This window comes from Somniosus microcephalus, unplaced genomic scaffold (genome assembly GCF_052327205.1).
Source record: "Somniosus microcephalus isolate GS21.2 unplaced genomic scaffold, FLI_Smic_1.0 unresolved_chr3, whole genome shotgun sequence".
NCBI classification, from domain to species: Eukaryota; Metazoa; Chordata; class Chondrichthyes; order Squaliformes; family Somniosidae; genus Somniosus; species Somniosus microcephalus.
The window spans coordinates 7,027,299-7,041,971 of record NW_028225181.1 but is presented as its reverse complement, the minus strand read 5'-3'; the positions used below and the strand labels follow the sequence as shown (position 1 = coordinate 7,041,971).

Genomic DNA, 14,673 nt, shown 5'->3' with positions numbered 1-14,673 from the left:
TGAGGGTCTCTCGATGGTCAGTGAGAGATATCATGGGGTATCTCAGTCCCCAGGTGAACATTGAGTGCACATGTTGAGGCACTCTCGATGGTCAGTGAGAGCTATCATGGTGTATCTCAGACCCCAGGTGAACACTGAGTGCAGATGGTGAGGGACACTCGATGGTCAGTGAGAGATATCATGGCGTATCTCAGTCCCCAGGTGAACACTGAGTGCAGATGCTGAGGGACACTCGATGGTCAGTGAGAGATATCATGGGGTATCTCAGTACCCAGGTGAACACTGAGTGCAGATGGTGAGGGATTCTCGATGGTCAGTGAGAGACATCATGGGGTATCTCAGTCCCCAGGTGAACACTGAGTGCAGATGGTGAGGGACACTCGATGGTCAGTGAGAGATATCACGGGGTATCTCAGTCCCCAGGTGAACACTGAGTGCTGATGGTGAGGGACTCTCGATGGTCAGTGAGAGATATCATGGGGTATCTCAGACCCCAGGTGATCATTGAGTGCAGATGGTGAGGGACACTCGATGGTCAGTGAGAGATATCATGGGGTATCTCAGTCCCCAGGTGAACACTGAGTGCAGATGTTGAGGCGCTCTCGATGGTCAGTGAGAGATATCATGGTGTATCTCAGTCCCCAGGTGAACACTGAGTGCAGATGGTGAGGGACACTCGATGATCAGTGAGAGATATCATGGGGTATCTCAGTCCCCAGGTGAGCACTGAGTGCAGATGTTGAGCCACTCTCGATGGTCAGTGTGAGATAACTTTCTATTGTTGGTTCTTAATTGAAAAACTATAAAATTATGTATATATATTATATTTATTATATATATATGAAAATTGAATATATTTACACTGAATATATAAATAAATTGGAAGCTGGATATCAAAGGCAATTAATAATATGTTATGCAAATTGATCGATATATATTCTGATAAAATACTGAGTATATGACTAACTTATAATCATATATTAGTACAGCACTGAGGGAGGCCATTCGGCCCATCGAGTCTGTGTTGGCTTTTTTGAAGATCATTCCAGGTAGTCACACTCTCCCGCTCTTTCGCCATAACCCAGAAACCTTTCTCCTTCAATTATTTATCCAATTCCCTTTTGAAGACTACAAATGAATCTGTTTCCATCACCCTATCAGGCAGTGCTTTCCAAATCCTAACCACTCCTTGTGCAAAAAAGCTTTATCTCGTGTCTGCTCTGGTTATTTTCACAATCACTGTAATATTGTGCCATCTTGTTGTCGATCCTTCAGCCAGTGGAAACAGTTTCTCTTTATTTTCTTTATCTAAATCCTTCATGAATTTAAACCCCCCTATCGAATCTCCCCTTAGCCTTCTCTGATTTAAGGTTAAACACTCAGTTTCTCCGATCGTGCCTGGTAACTCTAATCAGTCATCCCTGGAACCATTCTAGTAAATCACTTCTGTACCCTCTCCAAAGCATTCACTTCATTCCTTAAACGTGGTGCCCAGAATTGGATACAATTCTCCAACTGGTACCAAACCCGTGAATAAGAAATATAAATGTTATGATAAGTACAAGAACTGAAATTAAAGATGAAAAATAAATGACAATGTGAAATATAAACAAACATAAAAATGTAAATTATAATTTAAAAGTACTAATATATAAGTGTAAGTAATAACATTAAAAAACAAATACAGCTCGCTAAATATTTGAAAGAAGTGTGTAAATATAAATAATATTCATAATATTTATGCAAATAAAGTGCAATGATTTCAGGACATCTTAACACATAGAAACAATTCGCAATTCTCTTGCGGTGAAAACAGAGCCAAGGAAGGAGGAGAATAAATAATATCAATCAATAATGCAAATATTACAGATCTATTACAAATCCTTAATAATAACAACAACTTGTATTTATATAGCATCTTTAACGTAGTAAAACTTCCCAAGGCGTTGCACAGGAGTAGTTTAAAAGATATAATTTGACACCGAGTCACTAATGATAAATTAGGTCAGGTGATCAAAAGCTGGCTCTGAAAGCTACGTTTTAAGGAGCGCCTTAACGGAGGAAAGTGAGGTAGCAGGATGGAGAGGTTTAGGCAGGGAATTCCAGAGCTTGGGGCCTAGGCAACAGAAGGCACGGCCACCAAAGGTTGAGCGATTGTAATCAGGGAGGCTCAAGAGTCCAGAATTAGAGGAGCACAATTATCTTGGGGGGATTTGGGGCTGAAGGAGATTACTGAAATAGGAAGGGGCAAGGATATGGAGGGATTTGAAAACAAGGATGAGAATTTTGAAATCGAGCTGCTGCTTAATCGGGAGCCAATGTAGATCAGTGGGCACAGGGGAGATGGGCGAATGGGGCTTGTTACGGAGGTGGAAGTAGGCGGTCATTGTTGTGCTGTGGATGTGTGCTCAGAAGCACATTTCAGTTCAAATTTGACAACAAGGTTGCGAACAGTGTGGTTCAGCCACACACAGATGTTAGGGAGATGGATGGAGTGAGTGGCTAGGGAATGGAGTTAGTGACGGGGAACGAAAATTTTGCCTTTGATCTTCGTAATATTAAATTGGAGAAAGTTTTTGCTCATCCAGCACATTATGTCGGAGAAGCATTCTCACAATTGAGAGGCGATGGAGGGGGGACAGAAGAGGTAGTGAGGTAGAGTTGGGTGTCGTCAGTATACCTGTGGAAACTGAAGCTGTGTTTTCACAAGATGTCACCAAGGGGCAGCATCTGGATGGGAAATAGGAGGGGCAAAGAATAGATCCTTGGGGGCACCCGAGTTAACGATGCGGGAGGTGAAGAGAAGCCATTGCAGGTGATATTAGATAGATATGAATTGAACCTGGTGAGTGCAGTCCCAAACAGCTCAACGATGGTTCAGAAATGTTGGAGAAGAATGGAGTGTTCAACCATGTCGACGGCTGCAGGTAAGTCAAGAAGGCTGAGGAGGGATAGTTTACCTTTTTCACATTCAAAAAGGATGTCATTTGTGACTTTGCTGAGAGCTGTTTCGGTACTGTGGCAAGGGCGGAAATCTGGTTGGAGCAGTTCAAACATGGCATTGAGGAAAAGATGGGCACGGATATGCGAGTCGACAACACGTTCAAGAAATTTGGAGAGGAAAGGGAGGTTGGAGATCGGGTGCTAGTTTATTAGACGGAGGGATCACGGTTTCATTTTTTGAGGATCGTGGTAATGATGGAATACTTGAGGTAGAGTGAGACAGTACCTGAGGAGAGGGAAGCGTTAACAATATCAGCTAACATGGTAGCCAGAAAAGGAAGTTGGATGGTCAACAGTTTGGTGGGAATAGGTTCGAGGGACGGAAGGTGGGTCTCATTGACAAGTTGAGCGCAGAGAGGTCATGAGGAGAGGTCAGAGAGAAACTGCAGAAAAATGTCAGTTCAGGGCTCGGGAAGGGGGGAATTGCAGATGAAGTTTGGCCCAGTGGGCTAGGGAAAGGAAGTGAAGTTACAGAGGCAGCTGAACAGATAGTCTCAATCTTAGAGACAAAGAAGTCCATGAGCTCCTCACATGTTATCGGAGGTGAATGTGGAGGAGACAGGGGTGAGGAGTAAAGAAGTCGGTTAGCAGTAGAGAATAGGAGCCAGAGTTTATCTTTCCATTCCAGAATGATTCTGGAATAGTGAGCAATTTTGGTAGATGAGAGCAGGACCCGATAGTGCTTTTTGTGTTCCAGCCAGATCTGGCGGTGAAAGACTGAACCAGATGTCCGCCATTTCCATTCAAGTCTGCTTCCCTTGCACATAAGGGAACGAAGATGAGAGCTTTACCAGGAAGAAAGGCCAGGGAGAGAGAGGGTAATTGTTTTAGTATGGACTAGGGCATCAAATGTGCTGGTGTGGAGGTGGTTGAGCAGATCAGTAGCTGTAGAAATGTCATGGTGAATGGAGGGACAGTGGCTAGACAGTTGGATTTTCTTAAGTGCAGTTGGGAGTTGGGAATTCCTGAATAAATAATATCAATCATTAATACAAATATTAAAGATCTATTACAAACCCATATTAAATCATTTCAATCAATAATGCAAATATTAACGATCTTTTGCAAATCCTTAATAAATAACATCAATCAATAATGAAAATATTATGACCTATTACAAATGCATAATGAATAATATCAATCAATAATGTAAATATTGTAGATCTATTACAAATATTTAACAGATCATATCTATCAAAAATGCAAATATTAAAGATCTATTACAAATCCTTGAAATAACATCAATCGATCAGGCAAATATTACAGATCTATTATAAATCCATGTTAAATTATATCGATCACTCACGCAAATACTAAAGATCTATTACAAATCCATAATAAATAATATTGATCAATAATGCATATATTAAAGTTATATTGCTAATCCATAATTAATAACAATCAATAAGGAAAATATTAAAGATATATTACAAACGCTTAATAAATAACATCAATCAATAATGCAAATATTATAGGACTATTACAAATCATTAACAATTAACATCAATCAATATTTGAAATATTTAAGATATATTGCAAATCGATAAATAAAAATACAATCAATAATGCAAATATTATAGACCTATTACAAAGCCTTAATAAATAACATCAATCAATAATGCAAATATGAAAGATCTATTTCAAATCTGTAAAAATTAACACCAATAATGCAAGTATTAAAGACCTATTACAAATCCTTAATAAATAACATCAATCAATAATGCAAATAGTAAAGATTCATTACAAATCCTTAACATCGATCAATAATTCAAATATTAAAGATATATTGCAAATACATAATTAACAACACAAACCAAGCATTAAAATATTAAAGGACTATTAAAATCATTAATAAATAACTTTAATCAATAATGCAAATTTAAAAGATCTATTGCAAATCTATATATATAAATGGATACTTCTGTCTGTCTGTCCTTCTGTCCTCAGGTGTGCGTCTGTCCGGCTATGTGCTCGAAAGTTATAGAGCGCACCTACGTGCGCGTTACCTCCAAAGAAAGCTTACGGTTCCGGGACGGTCGTAGGCATATTTACTTTTCGGTCAGACGAAAATTGTTCGCGCCTTATGCAAAAAACCTTCAAAATTAAACTCATTATCTGCTACTTAGCATTGATTGACTGACGTCAAGGTTCGACCAATCCTGTGCCGTCACGATTGACCAATCCTACAGTACGGTCCCCTGATGGTTGGCCAATCGGTGTGTGTGTGTGTGGGCGGGACTCATCGTTTTCATCTCAGTGATCTGGCAGCCATTGTTTCACTGCCATTACTTCAGCTTGCAGCTCAAACTACTTTGATCATCCAGCTTTGAAAAAGTTAGTATCTCTTTTAAAAATAAATAAGATTTACCAGAAACATTTTAGAAGTACTTTCACTTTCATCTTTCAAGGTATTAAGTGTGTGTGTGGGCGGGACAAATCGTTTTCATCTCAGGGATCTGCCAGCCATTGTTTCACTGCTTGCAGCTCAAACTATTCTCCTTATCTAGCTTTGAAAAAGTTACTATCTCTTTTAAAAATAACATAAGATTTACCAAAAACGTTTTATAAGTAATTTCACTTTCATCTTTCAAGGTATTAAAAGGTAGAAATGTTGCCCGGCAGCAGATTGAGAGAGGGACACAGACAGGGCCCAAAAGCCTGGGACTCGATTTAAAATGTTGCCCGGCAGCAGATTCACAGAGGGACACAGAGAGGTCCCAAAGCCTGGGACTCGATTTAAACCGCCCGGCCCAGAGAGAGGGACACAGACAGGGCCCAAAAGCCTGGGACTTGATTTAAAATGTTGCCCGGCAGCAGATTCACAGAATGACACAGAGAGGCCCCAAAGCCTGGCACTCGATTTAAACCGCCCGGCCCAAAACAGCCCTGGCAAAGCCGGGCTCCCCCACCTAGTCTTTAATAAATAAGGTCAATCAAAAATGCAAATATTTAAAATAACAACAGAAAATGCTGGAAAAACTCAGCCAGTCAGGCAACATCCGTGGAGAGAAATTTGAGTTGACGTTTTCGGTCGAACCCTTCTTCAAAACTGGAAAGAAAATTAAAATGATCGAAGGCAGGGCTGCGATCGGACAAAAGAAGTGAAAGAGACAAAAGATGTAAAAGAGACAATAAAAGGTATTCGAAGCAAGACGAGATGGTAATAGCTGAGATTAGGTGTGAAGTGTACTGGCAGGCAAGAGATAGCTGCCAGGTGGGAGAGAGAAACAAAAGGAAAGGGGGGGGGGAAAGGAGTGGTAAAATTACAAGTAAAAAAGGAATAGGGGCCAAGGTTATGATCTGAAATTTTTGAACTCGATATTGAGTCACGAAGGCTGCAAAGTGCCTAATCCGAAGATGAGGTGCTGTTCCTCGAGTTTACGTTGAGCTTCCGTGGAACAATACAAGAGGCCAAGGATGGTGAGGTCCGAGTGGGAATGGAGCAGTGAATTAAAATGACAGGCGACCGGAAGCTCGGGGTCACCCTTACAGACTGAACGGAGGTGTTCCGCAAAGTGGTCACCCAATCTGCGTTTGCTCTCCCCAATGTAGAGGAGACCACATCGTGAGCAGCGAATACATTATATTGTTTGCGAGAAGTACAAGTAAATCGCTGTTTCACCTGGAAGGGGTGTTTGGGGCCCTGGACAGTGGGAAGGGGGGACGTATAGCGGCAGGTGTTATATCTCCCCTGCTTGCACGGGAAGGTGCCAGGCGAATTGGAAGGGCTGTTTGGGGTGGTAGAGGAGTGGACTAGGGTGTCTCGGAGGGGAGGAAATGATACGTTTGGAGGTGGGATCACTTTGGAGGTAGCGGAAATGCCAGAGGATGGTCCGTTGAATGTGGAGGCTGGTGGGTTGAAAGGTGAGGACAAGGGGAACCGTATTGTGGTTCCGGGATGGAGGGGCAGGGGTGAGGGCAGAAGTGCGGGAGATAGAACTGACACGGTCGAGGACAGTGTCAACCACGGTAGAGGGGAATCCTCGGTTGCGGATTCTTTTGTCTCTTTCACTTCATTTGTCAGATCGCAGCCCTGCCTTCGATCTATTTTATTTCCTTTCCAGTTTTGAAGAAGGATTCGACCCGAAACGTCAACTCAAATTTCTCTCCACGGATGTTGCCTGACCTGCTGAGTTTTTCCAGCATTTTCTGTTGTTATTTCGGATTTCCAACATCTGCAGTATTTTGCTATCATGCAAATATTTAAGATATATTACAAATCGTTAAAAAATAAAATCAATCAATAATGCAAATATTAACGATCTATTACAAATCAATAATAAATAATATTGCTCAATAATGCAATTATTAAAGATCTATTTCAAATCCATATGAAATAATATCAATCAATAATGCAGATATTAAAAATGGATTACAAACCCTTAATAATAACATCAATCAATAATTCAGATATTAAACATCTATTACAAATCCATAATAAATCATATTGATCTATAATGCAAATATTAAATTCTATTACAAATCCTTAATAAATAACATTGTTCAATAATGCAAGTATTAAAGATCTATTACAAATCTATAATAAATAACATCGATCAATAATTCAAATATTAAAGATCTATTACAAATCCTGAATAAATAACTTAAATAATGGAAATATTGAAGATCTATAGCAAATCCTTAATAAATGATATCAATCAATAACACAAATATTAATGATCTATCACAAATTCGTAATAAATAACATCAAACAGTAATGCAAATTTTAAAGATCTATTACAAATCCTTAAAAAATAACATCGATCAATAATTCAAATATTAAAGATCTATTACAAAGCCATAAAATAACATCAATGAAAAAACGAAATAATAAAGATCTATTACAAATCCTTAATAAATAACTTAAATAATGGAAATATTAAAGAGCTATTACAAATTCTTAATAAATTATATCAATCTTTAACGCAAATATTAAAGATCTATTACAAATCCTTAATAAATTACATCAATCAATAAATCAAATGTTAGATATATTACAAATCCATAATTAATAACATCAATCAACAATGCTAATATTAACAATCGATTACAAATATTTAATAAATATCATCAATCAGTAATGCAAATATTCAAGTTCTATTAAAAATCCATATTAAATAACATCAATCAATCATGCAAATATTAACGATCTGTTACAAATCTGTAATAAATAATATAAATCAATAATTATGCAAATATTAAAGATATATTACAAATCCTTAATAAATGACATCAATCAATAAAGCAAATATTAAAGATCTATTACAAAACTGTAAAAAATATCAATTAATAATATAAATATTAAAGATCTGTTACAAATCATTAGTAAATAATATTAATAATTCAAGTATTAAATATCTATTACAAATCCTTAATAAATAACATCAATCAATAATGCAAATATTAATGATCTGTTACAAATACACGAATAAATAATATCAATCAATAACTCAAATATTAATCATCTTTTACAAATCCACATAAAAAATAACGTTCAATACTTCAAATATTAAAAATCTATTGCAAATCCATAATAAGTAATATCAGTCAATAATGCAAAGATTAAAGATCTATTGCAAATGCATAATATCAATTAATATTGCAATATTTAATATCTATTAATATTAAATTTTAAATAATAAAATACTTCCCCCCTCCTCCCTCCCCTCCCCCCTCCCCCCCTCCCCTCTCCCCACTCCCCTCCCCTTCCCCCTCCCACCCTCCACTCCCACACTCCCCTTCCCTTCCCCCCCTCCCCTCCCCCCCTCCACTCCCCTTCCCCCCTCCACTCCCCTTCCCCCCTCCTCCCCCCTCTTCTTCCTCCCCTCTTCCCCCCAGTCGCTCTCTCTCTTCCCCCCAGTCGCTCTCTCTCTTCCCCCCAGTCGCTCTCTCTCTTCCCCCCAGTCGCTCTCTCTCTTCCCCCAGTCGCCCTCTCTCTTCCCCCCAGTCGCTCTCTCTCTCTTCCCCCCAGTCGCGCTCTCTTCCCCCCAGTCGCTCTCTCTCTTCCCCCCAGTCGCTCTCTCTCTTCCCCCAGTCACTCTCCCTCTTCCCCCCCAGTTGCTCTCTCTCATCCCCCCCAGTCGCTCTCTCTCTTCCCCCCCAGTCGCTCTCTCTCTTTCCCCCCAGTCGCTCTCTCTCTTCCCCCCCAATCGCTCTCTCTCTTCAACCCCCCCCGGCAGTCGCTCTCTCTCTCTCTTTTCCAACAACAACATGCCCTCGAAAAAGCCTCGGCACCGCCGGGCACTCCAGCTAGTCTATTATAAATGCATTATAAATAATATTGATCAATATTGTAGATATTACAGATCTATGACAAATGCATTAGTTTTATATCTGAATAATAATTAATAGTATAATATGTATAATAATATATAAATATGTACAGCATATAAATATGAAGAATTTACAGCACAGAAACAGGCCTTTCAGCCCAACTGTTCCTAACGGTGTTTTCTCTCCACGACGAGACTTCTCCCACCATTCTTCATCTAACCTTATCAACATATGCTTCTAATCCTTTCTCCCTCATGTGCTTATCTATAATCTATGGTATTCGCCTCAACCTGTTCCTCTGTTAGCGAGTTCCACATTCTCAGCCCTCTCTGGGTAAAGAAGTTTCTCCTGAATTCCCTATTGGATTTTTAGTGACTATCTTATATTGATGACCCCCTAGAACTCGCCTCGCCCACAAGTGGAAACATCTTCTCTACGTTGACATTCATAATATTAAAGACGGCCATCAGGTCCATCCCCAGCCTTCCCTTTTCTGGAGAAAAGAGTTCCAACCAGTTCATTCTTTCCTGATAGAGAGAACATCTCAGTTCTGGTATCATCTTGTAAATTTTTTTCCCACCCTCTCCAGTACCTCTACATTCTTTTTTGTAATTTGGAGAACAGAACTGTGCAGAGTAATGATCGAATAGCTATCACAAATGCATAACTTTTAAATCTGATCAGCCGTCCCTTCCTCGTCGCTGGGTCAAAATCCTGGTGCACCCTCCCTGACGACACTGTGGTAGTACCTTCTCCACACAGACTGCAGCGGTTTATCCTTCTCAAGGGCAATTAGGGATGGGCAATAAATGCTGGCCTTGCCAGCGACGCCCGCATACCATGAACGAATAACACAAATTAAATGTATATATAATGGGAAAGTAAGAATTTCAATTTACGCTCTGTTGGAACCTCACAATCCGGTTTCCGCCCCTGCCACAGCCCTGAAACAGCCCTAATCCAAGTCACAAACGAGAGGCGCCTTGTGAGATTTTGCTATGTAAAGACATTAAAAACACAGGGTGCAGTTGGTTTATAATGGAAATTACTTACTGAGGTAACCGAGAATCAGCAGCAGAGTCCTCATCTCACTGGCTGATAATCTGGAAGTGAAAACATGGAATTTGTATTAGTGTGAGTTGAGGGAATTGGGGATCAGAGGAATCTTTAAATAGGGAGTTGGACAGGGAATCAGTGAGTGTATCTATTTATAATGGGGAAGCTGTATCTCTCTCCCTCACTGAGACCCTACAGACTTTAAAGGTAAACTCCACATTCCAACCCGACCACAGCCCTCAAACTGCGCTAATACATTGTCTGCCGTGTCTCAGTTGGTAGCCCCCTCGACTCTGAGTCAGAAGGTTCAAGTCCCACTCCAGAGACTTGAGAATTCAATCCCTGCTGACACTCCAGTGCATGGGTGAGCTCTCCGTCTCTCCCTCACTGGGACCCTACAGACAGAGGCGAGCTCTACCACTCTCCCTCACTGGTACCCCTACAGGCAGAGGTGAGCTCCAACTCACTCCCTCATTGGGACCCTACAGACAGGTGAGCTCTCCGTCTCTCCCTCACTGGGACCCTAGAGACAGAGGTGAGCTCTGCGTCTCTCCCTCACTGGGACCCTACAGACAGAGATGAGCTCTGCGTCTCTCCCTCACTGGGACCCTACAGACAGAGATGAGCTCTGTGTCCCTCCCTCAGTGGGGCACCTACAGACAGAGGTGAGCTCTGCGTCTCTCACTCACTGGGACCCTACAGACAGAGTTGAGCTCTGCGTCTCTCCCTCACTAGGACCCTACAGACAGGTGAGCTTCACCTCCTTACATGTATTTGATAAACAAAAAATCCTTGACTCTCCTTCCAGTCTCCCGATAGAGACACCCTTCTAATATTCTAACACAGGTCTTTACTGAGTATTGGGACAGGACAAGCGGAACACACACCCCTGAGTCGCTACTTAGCATGTGGCAAACTTCTCAGCACGTTCTAAAAGTCCATTCATACATGACTGCTTACCAGAGTCTCCAAATGGGGTGTCGCTGTGTGAGGTGCAGTGGGTTCAGATCACCTGCACCCTTCTCAGTCTCAGGTACAATCTGCTGTGTGCGGTGTCGGACTCAATGACAGCTCTTCCACCAACACCTCCCACATCAGAGACACGTGTGACTGAGGGCAGTGCTGCTTGGCTGACAGAATATGGTTTAGTAATGTTTTATAATATGGCACAATCCATGCAAATTAAAGACTTTTAGTGAAATGATCGCAGCTAAACAAATAAGTAAACATATCTCCTGGTCCCATGGTAACCAGCTGGGCTTTGCTGCTGTAATATAACTTGTCTTCAGCTGCCCAGCATGAAGGATGCAGGGAGATTGGAACTGGGGAGGGTCTGAGCATTTTATGGTCAGTATTGATTAATGGTTTGTCTTTATTGGAAATTTAATTGGCATAAGGACATAATAAATAGGAGCAGCAGTAGGCCATTTGGCTCCTCGAGCCTGCTCCACCATGTATTAAGAACATGACTGATCTTCCACCACAACTCCACCTTCCTGCACTATTCCCATATACCTTGGTTCCCTTAGTTCCCAAATATCTATCGATCTCAGCCTTCAGAATATGCATCGACTGAACACCACAGCCCTCTGGGGTAGAGAATTCCAAAGATTCACAACCCTCTGAGTGAAGACAATCCTCCTCATCACAGTCCTGGACGGTCGGCCCCCTTCTCCTGAGCCTATGACCCCTAGTTCTAGTCACGCCAGCCAGGCAAAAACAGTCTATCAGCATCTACCCTGTCAAGCCTTTTAAGAATTGTATACGTTTCAATGAGATCACCTCTCATTCTTCTAAACTCCAGAGAATATAGGCCCATTCGACTATATTTCTGCTCATGGGACAGCCCTCCATTCCCAGTAATCAATCTAGTGAACATTCGCTGTATCCCCTCCAAGGCAAATATATCCTTCCTTAGATAAGGAGGCCAATATTGCACACTGTACTCCAGCTGCGGGCTCACCAAAGCCCTCTATTATTGCAGCAAGGCTTCCTTACTCTTGTTCTCAAATCCTCTTGCAATAAAGGGGAATATACCATTTGCCTTCCTAATTGCTTGCTCTACCTTCAAGTTAACTTTCTGCTACTCATGTACAAGGACCTCTAAATCCCTCTGAATACCAGAATTTACTAGTCCCACAACTTTTAACAAATATTCTGTTTTTCCATTCTTCCTATCAAAGTGGATACTTCCACATTTCCACACATTACGCTCCATCTGCCACCTTCTTGCTCAATCAATTAACCAGTCTATATCGCATTGCAGCCTCCTTGTGTCCTCCTGACAATTTACTTTCCCAACTTTGTATCGTGTAGCAAACTTGGACGCATTCCACAACCCCCTCATTTAAGTCATTGATATAGATTGTAAATAGCCGAGGCCCAAGCACTGATCCTTCCGACAATCCACTAGTTGCACCCAGTCATCCGAAATTGTCCCATTTATTCCTACTTCACCAGTTAGATTCCTGGGATGAGAGGATTTTCCTATGAGCAGAGATTAAGTCTAAAGGGGCTATATTATCTGGACTTTAGAAGAATGAGAAGTGAACTCATTCAAACTTATAAAATGATAAAATCTAAATACACTACAGCCACTGGTTTCCCGCCTTATCTACCCTGGTAGTTTCGCCCTGAAAAATGTTAATATAATTATCAAACATAATTTACCTTTCATAATACTGTGCTGATTCTTCCTAACCATATTGTGAGTTTCCAAGTGTACTGTTAGCACATCCTTAATGATAGATTCTAGCAATTCCCCTCCTAAAGATATAAGGCTAACTGGGCACTGAGTGTTAATAAAGAATTAGCACAGGGTAAATCCCTCCCATATCAGTAATGTGTCAGTAATGGACATTGTTCTATCAGTAACACACTCCAGTGTACAAATTACACTAATCCTTCGAGATATGCACGCTTGGTGATTCTTGACATTTAATTTAAGTACAGAGACCATCGCAGTCCCTTTACTGTCCCAGTGTTAGTGGGGGCGCAGCAGTCAGGGTCTGCGGCACTGATATCTGGTCAGGGGCCTCACTGTGCAGCATTTCTTCGTTACACATTCATTCTGCCAGCTCACTCTTTCTGCTCACTCTAGTTTGCATATGCTCCTAAATGTATGCCTCTGCTCTTTAAAATATATTTACCATGATTCCGATGTGAACAATGTATTATTGTCAGTTTGTCAGCATCATCTGACAAACATTACATCATAGAATCCTAGAATGATACAGCACAGAAGGAGGCCATTCGGCCCAGCGTGCCTGTGCCGGCTCTTTGAAAGAACTGTTCAATTAATCCCACTCCCCTGCTCTTTTCCCATAGGCCTGTAAATCATATCCCGTCAAAAATTCGCTTTGGAAGTTATTATTGAACCTGTTTCCACCGCCCATTCACGCAGCACATTGCAGATCACAACAACAAGCTGTGTAAGAAAATGTTTGTTCATGACGCCTCTGGTTCTTTTCCCAATCACATTAACTCAGTGTCCTCTGGTTACTGACCCTTCAGCCACTGGAAACAGTCTCTCCTTATTCACTCTATTAAAACCAGTCTTGATTGTGAACACCACTATCAAATCACCCGTAATCCTCCCTGTTCTAAGCAGACAAGTCACACATTCTCCAGTCTCGCCACATAACTGAAGTCCCTCACCCATGGCACCATTCTGCTTCTGCCAGAAAACCAGCCTGTTCCATAACACTGGCATCTATCCGACAACGTAGAAAAATGCCCAGAAATGCCCTGTTCACAAAAAGCAGGACAGTTCCATTCCAGCAAATTACCGCCCCATCAGTCTACTCTAAATCATCAGAAAAGTGATGGAAGGTCTCGTCGACCATGCTAACAAGCAGCACTTGCTCACCAATTACCTGCCCACCGATGCCCAATTTGGATTTTGCCAAGACGACAGTGTTCCTTTCCTCATTACAGCCTTGGTCCAAACATGGACAAAGGAGCTGAATGACAGAGGTGAAGTGTGTGTGACAGCCCTTGTCGGCAAGGCAGCATTTTACCGAGCCTGGCATCAAGGAGCCCGAGTAAATTTGAAGTCAATGGGAATCGGGGGGACACACTCCACTGGCTGGAATCATACCTAGCGCCATGTAAGATGGTTGTGGTGATTGGAGGTCAATCATCACAGCCCCAGGGCAACGCTACAGGAGTTCCTCAGGGCAGTGTCCAAGGCCCAACCAAATTCAGCTGCTTCATCAATGGGCTTCAATCCATCATAAGGTCATAAATGGGGATGTTCGCTGATGACTGCACAGTGTGCATTGCCATTCCCAAATCCTCAGAAAATGAAGCAATCCATGCCTGCATGCAGCAAGATCTGGA

General features: G+C 41.4%; 1 protein-coding gene across 1 annotated transcript in view; it reads right to left on the bottom strand.

The window, feature by feature from the left end:
* Positions 1 to 11,417, bottom strand: part of LOC147091186 (pancreatic secretory granule membrane major glycoprotein GP2-like) — a 145,182-nt gene extending 133,765 nt beyond the window's left edge. Inside the window, exons 1-2 of the mRNA XM_085976473.1 lie at positions 11,293 to 11,417; positions 10,330 to 10,379 (exon numbers count right to left, since the gene is read on the bottom strand). Coding sequence (XP_085832599.1) covers positions 10,330 to 10,363 — 34 coding nt within the window. The 5' untranslated portion in view covers positions 10,364 to 10,379; positions 11,293 to 11,417. The remainder of the gene's footprint in view (positions 1 to 10,329; positions 10,380 to 11,292) is intronic.
* Positions 11,418 to 14,673: the final 3,256 nt, after the last annotated feature.